The sequence below is a fragment of the Myotis myotis genome, unplaced genomic scaffold, assembly GCF_014108235.1.
Source record: "Myotis myotis isolate mMyoMyo1 unplaced genomic scaffold, mMyoMyo1.p scaffold_m19_p_8, whole genome shotgun sequence".
Taxonomy (NCBI): domain Eukaryota; kingdom Metazoa; phylum Chordata; class Mammalia; order Chiroptera; family Vespertilionidae; genus Myotis; species Myotis myotis.
The window spans coordinates 21,597,929-21,613,548 of NW_023416390.1; the positions used below are offsets into that span (position 1 = coordinate 21,597,929).

Below are 15,620 nucleotides of genomic sequence, written 5' to 3' on the forward strand. Positions count from 1 at the left end.
AGACATCAATGTTGCCATTTTTATACCAATGAGGAGACCATATCTGGAGGGTGAGGGACTTGGCTGATATAACACAGCAGGTAAATGACAGAGTCAAGATCCAGCGGTGCCCCAGGCCCCCGCTCAGGACATCAGGCTCTGGAAATGATTCCAAGTCAACGGCTTGGAGGCTCAGGGTAAGACTGAGTTTCAGCCGCCAGGGAGAGCCAAGCAGGAGCGATGCTGGGTTTTCAGGTGGCATCTCAGGGCCTCCCTCAGGACCAGCAGCTTCTCTCAGGCACAGGCAGGTGGCCCAGAGACAGGGGCCTGCAATCTTCACTGCAGGTTCACCAGGCCCCACAAGAGGAAAGCCCACCTCTCCCTCACTCCCCCTGCTTAGCCAGGCTCCAGCAGGCGCTGCAGGCCCCCCAACTACAAGCTAAAAGCAGCCAGGGAAGCTGGCACAGGCCAGGGGTCCAGGAGTCACTCCTTCCCCTCCCACGCCACTGACAGGGCTCCTGATCCAAGCCGGCCCCTCAGCCCTCTTTTGTTGCACAGGTGCCGGGCCTCACCAGATCTTCACACTGCCAGCGGGAGCCTGCGGGCCTTTGTTCCCCCCCCCCCCCCCCCCCCCCCCCCCCCGCCCCGCACAGTTCACCACGCAGCCTGTTTTCACAGGACCCCGGATTTCCCTCTCCTTTCTCCCTCTCTGGCTCTAACTCTCCATTTCCCATTTGCCCTTCTCTCCCTGATGGACGTCCTCACCCTCCCCCTTACCAACTCCTTTGGTCTCTCAGATGCAGCAAACCCCCCACGTGATGTTTACACAGCCCCAGAGTCAGAAATGCTGAAAAATACAAGACCTTTTGGGAGCCACATTCCAGGAAAATGAGAAGCCTGTCACAGCTCAGTGTCACTTTCTCCGCCACCCCCCCCCCCCCGCCCCCAACTGGCTCCCTCACCTCCATGGGGGGCAGGGTGTGTGTGTGTGTGTGTGTGTGTGTGTGTGTGTGTGTGTGTGTGTGTTGGGTGTACTGCCTATGATACACTCCAAGCCTACTAATTAACCCCTGAAGGTCCTACACTCTATTACCTCAGAGAGAACTTTAGGCAGACTGAGGTGGGGGAGTGGTTGTTACAACTTCTTGCAAATGTTTATAAAACAGAGAGGAAATGGCTTCCCACCCAAGGCCTACTTCATCCTTGCCCCCCACCCCCACCCCACCCCAGGGGAAGCACTAGGGAAGCAGAAGCCAGGCAAACAGAGGCCATAGGAACCAGCTACTTCCCAGGGGCAGTACCCAGTGGAGGCGAGGAGTTTCCAAGAACCAACACAGGTTACTCAGGTGTTGTCAGGGGACCCTAGCATCAGAATCATTGGGATGCTAGATAATAATGCAAATGAGTGGGCCAAAGCCCAGATCCACTAAACCGAAGCGGCAGGGATATGCTTAACGGGCCCACCAGGTAAGGCTGAAATGCACTGACAGGTGATGAGAAGGAATGGTGACCCACAGCTCTTACCCTTATAAATCAGAAAACAAGCCACAGCAGCAGAAAGTGAAGCCTAGAGTGGAACAGGGGAGGTCTCCTGCTGCAGTGAGAAGCCACAGGCTTGGAACCAGACACTCAGACCTGAGCTGGAACCCCAGGTCACTGGCTGCAAGGCTGGTGCCAAGTGTTTCACCTCTGGCTTCTTACATCTGTTACGGCCAGTTACATCTCTTTTTTTTTTTATTGCTTAAAGTAATACAAAGGGTATTACATATGTGTCCATTTCCCCCCCCCCCCCCGCCCTAGACAGTCCCCTAGCCTCCCCTATCCCCAGTGTCTTATGTCCATTGGTTATGCTTATATGCATGCATACAAGTCCTTTGGTTGATCTCTTACCCCCCTACCTCCTGTCCCCCAACCCTCCCCGGCCTTCCCGCTGCAGTTTGACAATCTGTTTGAGGCAGCTCTGCCTCTGTATCTATTATTGTTCAAAAGTTTATAATGGTTTCTATTACATCTGTTTTATGTGTGGTTTTTCAAGGACTCAATGAGATGAGGATCAAGTAGCCACCATGCAGAGGACACTCAATAAACAGTGGCTATAAACAAAGCGCTTACAATGAAAAACCCTGTAAGAGTAAGAGAAAAAGTAGGTTTTTTGAAAAAGTGAACAAAGTGACAAATCTTTAGCTAGATTGACCAAGAAAAGAAAGAGAGAAAATTCAAATTACTAGACTCAGAAATGAAAGTTGGACATTACTACCGACTTTACAGAAATCAAGAGAATTTTGAACGAATGCTATGAATAATTGTATGTCAAAAAAATAGAGAACTAAGGTGAAAGACAAATTCCTAAAAAGATACAAACTACCAAAACTGACTCAAGAAGAAATAGAAAATCTTAATAGACCTGTAACAAATACAGACATTGAATTAGAATCAAATAACTATCCACAAAGAAAAGTCCAGGCCCGGATGGCTTCACCTGTGAATTCTACAAAACATTTTAAGAATCAATAGCAATTCTTCACAAATTCTTCCAAAAAGTGGGAGAGGAGCAGACACTTCCCAGCGCATTCTATGAAGCCAGTATTACCTTGATACCAAACCAAATTAAGATATTACAAGAAAACCAAAGACCAATGTACCTAGTGAAGAGAGATGCAAAGACCCTCAACAAAATAAATGTACAAGAAACAGAACCCAGCAACATCTATATAAATAAAAGCCTAAGCAACCAGCCACCAGCCAACCAGTAGCTATGATGCACACTGACCACCAGGGGGCAGATGCTCAACGCAGGAGCAGAAACCACAGGCATGGAAACATGGAACAAACTGATGAATCTCAGAGTGAAGCAGGGAAGGGGGAGAACAGGAAGAGATTAACCAAAGATCTTATATGTATACTAGAGGCCCGGTGCATGGATTCATGCACTGGCGGGGTCCCTTGGCCTGACCTGCACCCTCTCGCAATCCAGGACCCCTGGGGGGATGTCAGAGAGCCAGTTTCGGCCCAATCCCTGCAGGCCAGGCCGAGGGACCCCACCAGTGCATGAATCCGTGCACCGGGCCTCTAGTCTATACTAATAAAAGGGCAATATTCTAATTAGACCAGACGTCTTCCAGACGACCTTCCATATGTTCTTCATGACAAAGCCGGCCCGGGCGAAGCCATCTGCCCACGGTCACAGGCGCCAGTACCTGTGGCTGTGGCCTGGGAGAAGAGAAGTTGAAGCTGCCTGCCCGTGGTCTCCGGCTCCTGCGGCTGTGGCCAGCCCGAGGGACCCCCCCTACCCCGGGCACAAATTTTGTGCACCAGGCCTCTAGTATAATAATAAGAAGTAATACCATAACCAAATGGAATTTATCCCAGGAAGGCAAGGTTGTTTTAACAGCTGAAAATCAATGTATGTCAATAAATAAATATCAAGAATAAGATAAGGATTTCTGCTCTTGCCACTTCTAGTCAATAATGTAATGGTGGTACTAGCCAAGACAATTAGGTCATAAATAAATAAATAAACAAACAAACAAACAAACAAATGGCATCCAAATTGGAAAGGAAGAAGTAAAACTGTCTCTCTTCACAGATGACAGGATCTCATATATAGAAAATCCTAAGGAATCTAATAAATGAGTTTATCAAAGTTATAGGATAAATCATCAAATACAAAAATCAATTGTATTTCTATACTCTAGCAATGAACAACCTGAAAATGAAATTACAAAAACAGTTTCATTTAATATAGCATCAGAAGAATAAAATAGTTAGGAATAAATTTAACCAAAAAAGTTCAAAACTTACATTACTCTGGAAGCTACAAAACAAATGGAAAGACATCCCATGCTCATAAATCAGAAGACTTGATAGTGTTAAAATGGCAACACTCCCCAAATTGATCTTCAAATCAATTAATCCCCATTAGATTCTCAGCTGACTACTTTGTAGAAATTGATAAGCAGATATTAAAAGGGGATGCAGAAAAGCCAAAAAATCTTTAAAAAGAAAAATAACGTTGGAAGCTTCACATTTTCCAATTTCAAAACTTACTACAAAGCAACAGTAATTAAAATAGTGTGGTGCTCGTGTAAGGATAGACATATAGATCAATGGAATAGAATGAAGAGTCCAGAAATAAACTCTCACATCTACATTAACTGATTTTTGACAAGGTTGCCAAGATCAATCATACTGTGGGGTAAAGAATAGGCTTTTCAACAAATTATTCTAGGACAATTGGATAGGCACATGCAAAAGAATGCAGTTGGGTCTTTACCTCATACCATATATAAAAATTAACTCAAATTGGATGAAAGACCTAATTGTAAGAACCAAAACCATAAAACTCTTAGAAGAAAACATAGAGATAAATCTTCATGACCTTGAATTTGGCAATGGATTCTTAGATATGGCACCAACAGCAAAAGTCATAAAAGAAAAAAATGGATAAATTTCATTATCAAAATTTAAAACTTGTGCTACAAAATGAAAAAGTAACCCATAAAATGGAAAAACATATATCTCAAATCATATATCTGATGAGACTTGTATCCTAAACATGTAAAGAACTCACACAACTCAATAAAAACGACAATCTAATTTTTAAAATGGGCAAAAGAGTCTGAATAGATATTTCTCCATAAAACATCGTGTATAATAAAAGGCTAATATGCAAATAGACTAAACGGTGGAAAACCAGAACAACTGAACAACCAGTTGTTATGACGTGCGCTGACCACCAGGGGGCGTGTGTGGAACATGGCAGGCGTTGGCCGTGGTGGGATGGTGGAGCAGGTGAGTGGGGGCACCAGACCAAGGTGGGCTGCCAGTCACTGTCATCAGGGCGAGCCTCTGGTGGTTACTGAAAATTCTTTGCTCCTGCACACCGCAGTCTTGTCCGGCACTCACACCTGCAGCTGGCGCCGGAGCCTCCACTCGCACCCACTGCCAGTGCCCTGCCTGGCGCTGGTCCCAGTCACTCGGCGCCATCAGCAGTTGTGAGCAGTGCTGCTGGCCCTGATTGCTCTTGAGGCTTCCCCACCTCCCCCACTCCTGAGGGGTGATCGGGGCAGCAGCTGCCACTCACACCCACTAATGACACCAGCCCCAATCAGTCCGCGCTGTCAGCAGTTGTGAGGGGGGCCGGCGCCGTCAGCGTCAGCGCATGGGTGTGGCAGCAGCAGAAGAGGGGCTGCCAGCAGACGGGGGGGGGGGGGAGGGGGGTACGGGGGGGGGTGTGGTGGGAGGAGCCGGACAGGGGCGCGGAGGGTGGGCCAAGACCCGCCCCGTGCTTACCGCAGCCTGGTGGCCCACAGTTCCTTTCAAGGTGCACAAATTTGTGCACTGGGCCCCTAATATACAAATAATCAATAAGCACGTGAAAAGATGCTCAAGAGCATCATTCATCAGGGAAATCAAACAAAAAAAACCACAATGAGTGGGGATGTAAAATGGTACAGCTATGTTATAGGCTGAATTGTGTCCCTCCCAAAAAAGGTAGGTTCTAATCCCTAGTACCTCATAATGCAACCCTATTTGGAAATAGGGTCTTCAAGTTAATCAAGAGGTAAATTAAATGAGGTCATTATGGTGGGCCATAATCCAATATGTGTGGTGTCCTTATAAAAATGTGGGCTCAGAGACAGACAGACACACAGAGAAGATGAGTGAGGACACACAGGGAAAATACCATTTGAAGACAGAGGACTGGAGTGATATATCTATAACCCAAGAAACACTGAGGATTGCCAGCACGCCACCAGAAGCTAGGAAGAAACAAAGAAGGACTCCCCTATAGTTTTCAGAGGAACATGGCCCTGCCCACACCAGGATTATGGGCTTCTAGCCTCCAGAATTGTGAGAGAACAAATACATGTTATTTTAAGTCATACAGATTAGGGTACTTTATTACAGCACACCTAGAAAACTAATACAAGCTACTTTGGAAAACAGTTTGGCATTTCCTCAAAAAGTTAAACGTAGAATTACCATGTGACCCAGCAATTGCACTCATAGACATATACCCAAGAGAAATGAAAATGTATGTCCACACAAAAACTTGTACATGAATATCCATGACAGCATTATTCCTATTAACCAAAAGATGGAAACAACCCAGAGTCCATCAACTGGTGGTATACTTGTGCAATGGAATATTATTCGGCAATAAAAAAGGATATGCCTTGAAAACATTATGCTAAGTGAAAGAAGCCAGTCATGAAGATCACACATTCTATTAGCCCATTTATATGAGATCTCCAGCATAGAGAAATATGCAGAGACAGAAAGTAGATGACTGCTCAGGGCTGGGACAGGGGTGGGGGAGGGATGGAGGGATTGAGGAGTGATAGCTATAGTGGACAGGGTTTCCTTTCCAGGTGATGAAAATGTTCTAATATTGACTGATGATGGTCACATAACACTGAATACATAAAAAAACATTGAATTGTAAACTTTAAATGGGTGAATTGTATGTGAATTATACGTCAAAAAAAAAAAAAGTAAGAAAGAAGGCCCTTGACCCCAGAAAGAGTTATTACGCACTTGGCACTGTGCTTGGTGCTGACCAACACAGCAAGGACAGACATGGGTCGCCGGAAGCAGCAGGCCAGCAGTTCTCAAATGTGGCTGCAAAGACGACCTACCTGGAAGATACAGTTTGCATACAATAATGCATGCCTTTTAAGTGTGTAGTTCAGTGAGTTTGACCAATGTATAAATCTGAATAACCACCACCACAATCAAAACAAAGAACATTTCTATCATCCAAAAATAGTTCCCTTCCATCCTTTTGCCTTCAATCTTCCCACCACCCCGGTTCCAGGAAATTCCTAATCTCCTTTTTGTCATGGGCATTTTGCCTTATGGAGAATGTCGTAAGAATGGAATCATCCAGTCCATCCTCTTGTGTATATGGCTTCTTTCGCTCAGCACAGAGCTTTTGAGATTCATCCACGATGTTGTAACACTAGTTCATTCCTTTGAATTGTCGACTAGTATCCCACTCAACAATTAAATAACGTGGAATACAAATCCTGAGCCATTCCTTTTAAATCCCCAACAGAAGATAAACAATTGAGGACAGAAAGAACCCTCTGTGACATAAGGGTGGGGACTAAGGGAGGCTTAGAACTTGCTTCTTTCAAGAGATTTTGGAGGAGAGCTGGGACCATTATATCACAATTTGCATGTCTATCCACCTGTTATGGAATATTTGGCTTTCTCCAGTTTGGGGCTATTGTGAATAAAGCTGCTGACTATTTATGTACAAGTCTTTTTGTGGCCTCATTTCCATTTCTCCTGGGTGAACACGTTGGAGTGGAATTGCTGGGTCACATGGCAAGTGTATGCTGAACCTTACAGAATGGTCAAACTGTTTTCCAGAAAGCTTCTACAATTTGACACTTCTACCAGTGGTTGTCACTTTTAAAAATCCCAAATGCACAGGTCATGCCCCAAACCAATTAAATCAGAATCTCTGGGGAGTAGGACCCAGACATCAGTATAGTATTTAAAGTACACTAAGGTGATTCTAATGTGCAGACCAGGTCTCAAATGAAGTCACAGATCTCAGGTACCCTGAGGCAAGCAAACAAGCAAAAGACACATTATATTCGCCTGCATCGTGTTCCTCACTCTTCCTTGATGATGGGGAGAGAGAAGAGGAGCAAAACATATGCAAGTATCCAGTTCTTTTGTTTGTTTGTTTGTTTGTTTGTTTGTTTGTTTGTTTGTTTGTTTGTTTAAAGTACTACATATGTCTCTTCCCCATCCCCCATTGACACACACACACACACACACACACACACCCGCCAAAGTATCCAGTTCTTGACACCAGTGCCCTCAGCGAGTTTTGTTGGTCTCGCAGATTCTCCTCACCTACAATGAGTTAGGAAAAGGCAGGAGGAATACAAAATAATAAATATTTCTCACTTTCTGACAACTTACTTTTGAGCTTGACATTTTAGTTGGGTTATTATTCACAGTGCTCACAAGAGCACTACAAAATAGGTTCTACTGTAATCCCTGTTTACAAATGAGGAAACTGGGGCTCAGAGAGGTGAAGCAACTTGCCCAAGGTCACACAGTCAGTTACTGATGTAGTCAGGATTTAAACTCAACATTCTGTCTCCAAGGCCAAAGAGCTTCAAGCTGAGCTCAGAGCATTCGATGGGGCCTGGGGCCATGAACCTCCCCCAACCCAGCTATTCCAGGTAGTAGGAAAACACAGCAAGCCTCCAACACAACTGAAAGAAGACTGCAGGTGTGTTTATGAGAGAGCAGGAAAGGTGATGTGTTATGTGACTGAAAGGTGAGGATTCATTATGGGATTTCCTCTTCTTTCAAGCTTAAAGAATGGGATTTAAACCCCTATAGTACAGAGGAGGAGACCAAGTCATTGCTACAGCCTCCTCCTTCCCCCCACCTGGTACTTGGGATAGGGAGGTGCCGGCCCTGGGAGGAGGGGAGGAGAGAACCAAAGGGATGGGTCATTTACCTGCCCAGCAGCTGCCTGGTCCTTTCACTGAACTCTTATCTGACCTGGAAAGCACAATGAGCATTTTGCTGGAAGGAGTTGTTACTGTCAGCGATTTCAAAACAAGGGACAAATCAGGAGTTTAAAAAATGTTTCTCAAAATGTATCTTGGGATTGGAGGAAATGGTGTGGGCTATGCAGGTACTCTCTGTTATCTTTGCAACTTTTTCATAATTCTAAAACAACTCAAATTAAGTCTCCTTAAAAATAACAAGTAAATGCATAGTACCTGGAGATGGCAGAATCATGTAGCAGTGAGGAGAAAAGCCAAACAGAAGGAAATCTGCTATGTGTATACACACTGCACACGCTAAATAAAGTAGAAGACAAATCCCGGGCCATTCATTTTAAATCCCCAACAGAAGAGAAACAATTGGGGACAAATAAGAACACTCTGGGACATAAGGGTGAGGACTAAGGGAGGCTTACAACTTGCTTCTTTCAAGAGATTTCAGAGGAGCGCTGGGGAGAGGGGCTACCACGAACTGTGGTGCATTTCAAGGGCCTGACCCAGCCCCTTCTCTATATATACATCCTCTGTTTCTCTCACTGCCTCTCATTTTCTCTTCCTTTCTCACCTGCTCTCCATCCATTTACCCCAGGGCAGTGCCAGAATCATGTGGAAGGCCATTGTGCACAGAGGTCCTTAGCCAAGGTGGAGACCCTCCCTGGATCTCAACTGGGATCTGCTAAACGGGGTTACCATGAGCCCTGCCCACCTCACAGAACTGAGAAGGGGAGTGAAAATGTGTGTGCTATGAAGTTCTGTTGTAGACACAGGTGATTCAATATTCAGAACAGGTCTGTTCATAACAGCCCAAAACTGGAAATAACCCAAACGACAATCAACAGTAGAATGGATAAATACATGTGGTTGACTCAACACAGGGAATATAACAGAGCAATAAAAAAGAATGAACCACAAGAACACAGATGAGCCTCCCAGACATAATGTTGACTGAAATAAGCCAGACACAAGAGTAAACATACTGTATGATTCAATTTATATGAAATTTAAAAAGAGGCAAAACTAATCTCGGATGTTACAAGTAAAACCAACAATTACCTTTGGGGGGGATATTGACTTGGAGGGGAGCATATGGGCTGCTTCTGGGATGCTGGGAATGTTCTAGATCCTGATCTGGTTCATGTATATGTACCAACTGATGAATTCGTGTACTTGACAGTATGTGAGTTATAGCCCAACTAGAAAAGGTAAATGACTAGAATTACTGTTTGGAGCATCTCTGTGTGAGGAGATGGGAGGGCTTTGTGGAAGGGAATTAAAAAGTGGTTTTGCTGTTCCTTTTCTTTCCTGTTCTCATCTGTCCCTCTCCCCACCCTCTCCCTAAGTGGAACCTCTCATTTCTCAACATTCCTTTATTCTACCCTCTTTTACTCCTTCACTGGAACCCCTACTATGGACCAGGCACTATTCTAGAAACTGAGGATGCAACATATCTTCTACCCTTATTGGTGCAATGAACACGTATTTAACACCCACTCTGAGCTGAGCACTGAGGCCCTCCTCTACCACCACTGAGCATTTTCTCTCAAGCAGGTCCAAGTGGCGAGAAACTGGGCACAGACTATCCAGCCTCCTTCCTAGTCTTCACCTGTGGTTCCAAAAAAAGGAGAATGGTACCTACTATGTGCAGATGTGCATTTAATCCTCTACAACCTAGCTCACATAACTGGAAGGCAGCAGGAGGTAGAGTTCAAACCCCAGGTATGTCTGATCCCCACCCCACTCCCATGGTCTCCCAGGAGCCAGGTCAGCCCTCTCTCTGGGCATCTGTAGCTGACAGCTTCTAAGATGGCACCATGGACTCTTGCTTCCAGGTATTTATGTCCTTATATAAACACGTCAATGGGCATGGCCTGTATAACCAATCAGATATTGTAGAAATTACAGTGTTTTTTTCCAAGGCTAGGAAATAAGATATCTGGCTTCCACCTTGCTCTTTCTTGAATCACTCACTCCAAAGAAGCCAGCGCCATGTTGTGAAGACGCTCAAGCAGGCCTGTGGAGAGGTCTGTGTGGCAAGTAACTGAGACCTCCTGCCAAGAGCCAGCCCCGACTCACTAGCCACATGAATAAATCACCTTGAAAGTGGATTCTCCAGCCCCTGTCAGGCCTTCAAATGACTACAGGCCAGCTGGCATCTTGACTGCTACTGCATGAGACTCCAGGCCAAAACCTCCAGCTAAGCTGCTTCCAATTTCTGCCCCACAGAAACTGTATGAGATAATAAACATTAGTTGCTGCTTTAGGTTACTAATTTGGGGATACTCTGTTACATTGTATTGCTACATATAATTAATTCAGCCCCTCTCTGAGGCATGGGTTCATGCTGTAGGAATAGTCTAAAATGGGTGGGGAGCGTCCGGCCCGGGGGCTATATAAGGCCCACAAAATCATTTGGTCTGGCCCTGCCAAGGCATTAGGGGTGAGTTAATTAAATGCTTGACCAAATATAGCAGGCTAATTTTTAAGTTGATAATTCTGTATGGTCCAAGAATGATGTTATAAATATCCAAATGGCCCTTCGTCCAAGAATGATGTTATAAATATCCGAAAGGTTCCCCGCCCCCGGCCTACAAGGTGGCATATGAAGGCATCCAGAACAAGCCATTTACTGGAGTGGTGGCCAGAGCAGGCTGAACTTGAGAGGACAAGGGAGGACCAACCTCAGCAACAAATCCCCAGTGTGCTGGAGAAGAACTGTGAAATAAGAGACCAAGCAAAGCAGAAATCCTGGCGCCTTCTTCCTAGAAATTTCTCGCACACTTCATCTATCATAGTACAGTAAATGGAACCACGTGCACCCAGTTATTCTGGCCAAAAACCTGAGAGAGATCCTTGAGCCCATTCTCTTTCTCACACCCAACATCCTATCCATCAGCCAGGCTCTGGGCTCTACCCCAGAATGCACCCCAGACCTGTCCCTTCTCACAGTCTTTCCTATGAGCACCACGACTAAGCCACCAGCTTCTCTCACTGGGCAACATCAGTGGCCTCTTGGCCCATCTCCCAGTGACTGCTCAAGGCCAGAGTGGCCTCCTTAAAGTGGAGATCTTCAGATCATGTCGCTCACGCTCAAACCCCTCCAGGGCTCACTAATCTCCATCACATCTTTCAAGCCTGACAAGCTCATCGCACCTCAGGCCTTTGCACTTGCTCTTTTCATCTCTAGGATCATCCTGTAACATCAATTGGGTCCCATCTTGCACAATACTTCCTCTGAGAAGTTTTCCTGGGCCACCTAAGCCTAAGCCCTCTCTAACCCACTGCTCTAACTCATCTCCTTATGGGATCTGTTTGCCTATTTACTGCCTAGAATGACAGTCCCACAAGTGCAAAGGCCTTATCTGTCTTGTTCACCTACTGCAGTGTCTGGTGCACAAAAAGAGCTCCGTACACATTTGCTTACCGAGTCCCGTCTTGGGTAGAGGAATGGATGAGAGGACCCCCAAATGGTTGTAAAACCCAGAGGACAGAGCTCTGCTGTGTGCTCTGAGGCTCACATCACCCTTCTCCGCAAGAGGAAAAGGCAGGCCAGTAGTAAGCGCTGTGGTTTATGGGGAGACTTGCCAGCTGGGTGGGGCTCACAGCACCAGTGGGTCCCCTTTGCTGCAGAGGAAAATCCTATAACAAACCCCATCTGTCTGTCCAGCCACTGCCCTGCCAGTCCACCTCGCTCCTCTGGTTGGCCCTGGCTGGGCAGAGCAGTGTTGCTGAGCCTGGTGTATCCTGAGCCCCCAGCATGTGTCAGAATTGCTAGGCAGGCCACACCCCCACCCAGAAGTCACCTTTAGCACCCCTCTGTCTCCAACAGGAGGTGACTGTGCAACAGGAGGCTAACTCTGTCACGCCTCTCCGGGTCTCTGAGCCCCCCATTGGCCCTATTCAGACCCTTCACTGGCAGTACAATCATCCCCTTATCCTCTCTAACTGTATCCACTGCTGCAAGAGATGGGAAGCTAAGAGGGAAGGCAGGTGAGGATCAAAAAGAAATGTCTGCTGGTAGGCAAGAAGGGGTAATTAGAAGAAAGTGCAAGGCCCCGGGACAGATATGACTGAGGAATTACACTCCGATGCCTTGGGAAAGTCATTCAACCTTTGGGTGCCTCGGTTTCCTATGGATCTTTTGGCCTGTTTTATGCTCTGATGGAATTAAAATAATGAAATCCGATAATGCATTGAAGTGCTTTCTAAGGTCAAGGCACTGTACAAGATGTTAGTTAGAGAAACAAGTGTTGCCCAGCTGGTGTGGCTCAGTGGTTGAGCATCGACCCATGAACTAGGACATCTCCGGTTCGATCCCCAGTCAGAGCACATGCCCAGGTTACGGGCTCAATCCCCAGTAGGGGGTGTGAGGGAGGTAGCCAATCAATGTCTCTCTCTAATCGATATTTCCATCTCTCTATCCCTCCCCCTTCCTCTCTTAGTAAAAAATAACAAATAATAATAATGAAGAGAAACAAGTGCAGGAAGGGCCGCAGGGAGGAGGTCGACTGGGAGAAATCAGAAGGTTCTGGGATGAAGGGTGGAAAATCTCAGCTCTGGATAAAGAGAACAAGGAGGGGTATGGAGGGAGAGGCAGTAACTCAATCCCCACCGTAGGAAGCAAAAGCTGAGGGAGGCAGAAAGGCGGAAGACAAGGAAGGGGCAGACACTGTACAGATGTGCCCCCTGAGAGCCAGGCCCTCTGCACCTCTGCTAGGAGAACACTCCAACCTGGAGTGTACAGGTGGGAGATGCCCCAGCAAGGCTGTGTGCTTTGCTTGAGCAAGGTCCCGCAGGAGGAAGTGGGTTCCCTCTCAGACTCCCTGCTCCATCAGCACCCTTCTCCATGGTAACACTTGAGCTACCAATTGATACTAATCCACTGCTATGCTTCTGAGGGCCTACCCTGTGTCAGGCACTGTGCTGGACACTTCACACACATTATCCCGTCTCATCCTCATAATAGCTTTTTCTTATTCCTGCATCCTTGAGGATGAAACAGAGGCTCAGAGAGGTTACATGACTCAGCCAAAGTCACCCAGCTAATAAGAAGGGAGAGAAAAGCAATAATAGGGAGAGTGCAAAGATTGACTGCGTCTGAAAGGGTAAGGCCAAACATCTCCACCTCCAGAGAGCTGATGGGTTGGGATGGATTATTTGGGAAGGAAATTACTCCAAGAAGCCACCACCAGCTGCTCCATCACCCCTCTGTCCTGGCCTGAGAGGTTGCAGCAGGGGTCCAGCCAGCCCGGCCACCCAGGCCACCAATTCCTCTGGTCTTCTTGTCTTAGTTTTCCTCTCCCACCAAGATCAGCCAGGAAACACTGATGGGGGAACTGAGGACCAAAGTGGGACCTGGTCATAAAGAGAGTAGGATGGTCCTTCAGGAGGTTCCAGGACCACTGCGACCTTGACCTCCACCCCTTTCCCACCTCATCCTCACTTCCCCTACCTCTGCCTTTTGCACTCCAGGTCTGGTGATTGCGACCCCTCCCGAGTTTTTCTAAGCTGCCCAAATCAGACCAACCAGGGCTCTGCGCCACACGCAGAACTGAAATGCATCCCCTCCCCCTCGACGCCCCCACCCTCCCAGAGAACTAGGAGAAATACCTACAAAGGCCCCTCTCTCGGAGCTCAGTCTCCACCAGCAACCTCCAGGAGCGAGAGAATGGGAGCCGCACCCTCCACCCAGATTCAACTCGCTCCCCCCTCCCCCCCCCCCGCCCCCTCCCCCAGGCCGTCGCCTTCACCTTGACCTGAGCCGGCTCCTGCCCTAAGCTTTGCATAAACAAAGAGAGGAGGAAGGGACGACCCCAGCACCGCCCGCCCCACCGGAGCCCCCTCTCCAGTCCAGGGACCCGAGCCCGTCAGTCGCTGAGCCCCCGTGAGGGCCCGCGGCCCCTTACCTTGGCCTGGCATTTCCGATGACAGGAGAAGCTGCAGACTGCAAGAGAGCGAGACACAGAAAGAAAGTTTAGCCGCGAGGTATGAAATGGAAACTCCGGCGCAATCTCCTCCCACCCCGCCTGCAATCGCGCTCGGAAGGGAAGGAGGGGAGGAGGGGCTCAGGGAGGAGGGGGCGGCGGGGGCGGCGGCCGCAGCTCCCCCAGGGCCTGCGGGGCGGGAACGCCGTGACTGCGGACCGAGGGCTGGGCAGAGCCTACCCCAGGGCCAGGGCCCCTCCGGCGGGCGTGGGAAGATCGGAGGAGCAGGGGGAGGGGAGGGGACCTAATCCCTGCTGGATCCTGGCTAGGTCCAGAGGTGGCCAGGACCCAGGCGGACCCGCGCCAAGGAGTAAGAGGGGCCTTCTCCCCTTACACACACCCAGCAGGCAGCCGGCACCCGGAACCACCCTCACACTCACTCACCCCCAGAGAGTCACACAGACCCAATTCATGGTGCGGAAGAGGGCCCGTGCACATATACACACACATTCACAGCCATACACACTCACTCATAACCACATACACCCATGCAACCCACGCACTCAGCCATACAGGCACACATAGCCATACACATACATACATATAGCCTCACACATGCACACCCAGTACCCAGGAGAAACCTCTGACTGGGGTGGCGGGGGGCGGCGGGGGGGGGGGGGGGTGACCAACACACACGCAATTTCATAGCAGACCCTCAGAGTGCAGCAGTCGGACAGACATGTGGACAGATGCTCACACAGCATGACTTGAAACACACACACACACACAGAATTTGCTCCCCCTTCCTACCACCAGAAGCTGGAATCAAATTTCCTAAGGGGTTCCCTCAGCCTGGAATGTCCCAGCCCTGCCTGCTCCACCCCCAAGGCCCTCCACCCAAGGGCTTGGTGGGCCCCTCCCACCAGGTCCCACAGATTGGGTGCGGAGTCCTGAGCTGAGCTTCTGTACTGACTTGGCCTTCTTGGCTGCCCAGTACCTGCTGAGGCAGGTGGGTTGGGGACACTGGAAAGGGGGAGGCTGGAGAGCTGCCCTGACTCCAAATCCTGGACAGCCACAGCCCCTGGCTACAGCCAGCTGTCCAGGCCGCCCCAACCTGATTCTCAACAGTACGCAGAAGGAGACACGGAGGCACAGATGAAGGCCCAGAGCTTCC

At 48.1% G+C, this 15,620-nt stretch overlaps 1 protein-coding gene across 15 annotated transcripts in view; it reads right to left on the bottom strand.

Annotated features, from left to right (window-relative positions):
* The window catches only part of TNS1 (tensin 1), a 222,503-nt gene that overhangs the window by 151,072 nt on the left and 55,811 nt on the right, over positions 1 to 15,620 (bottom strand). For all 15 annotated transcript variants that reach the window (XM_036319688.1, XM_036319699.1, XM_036319697.1 and 12 more), the window contains one exon: positions 14,429 to 14,466. In XM_036319688.1, coding sequence (XP_036175581.1) covers positions 14,429 to 14,466 — 38 coding nt within the window. The remainder of the gene's footprint in view (positions 1 to 14,428; positions 14,467 to 15,620) is intronic.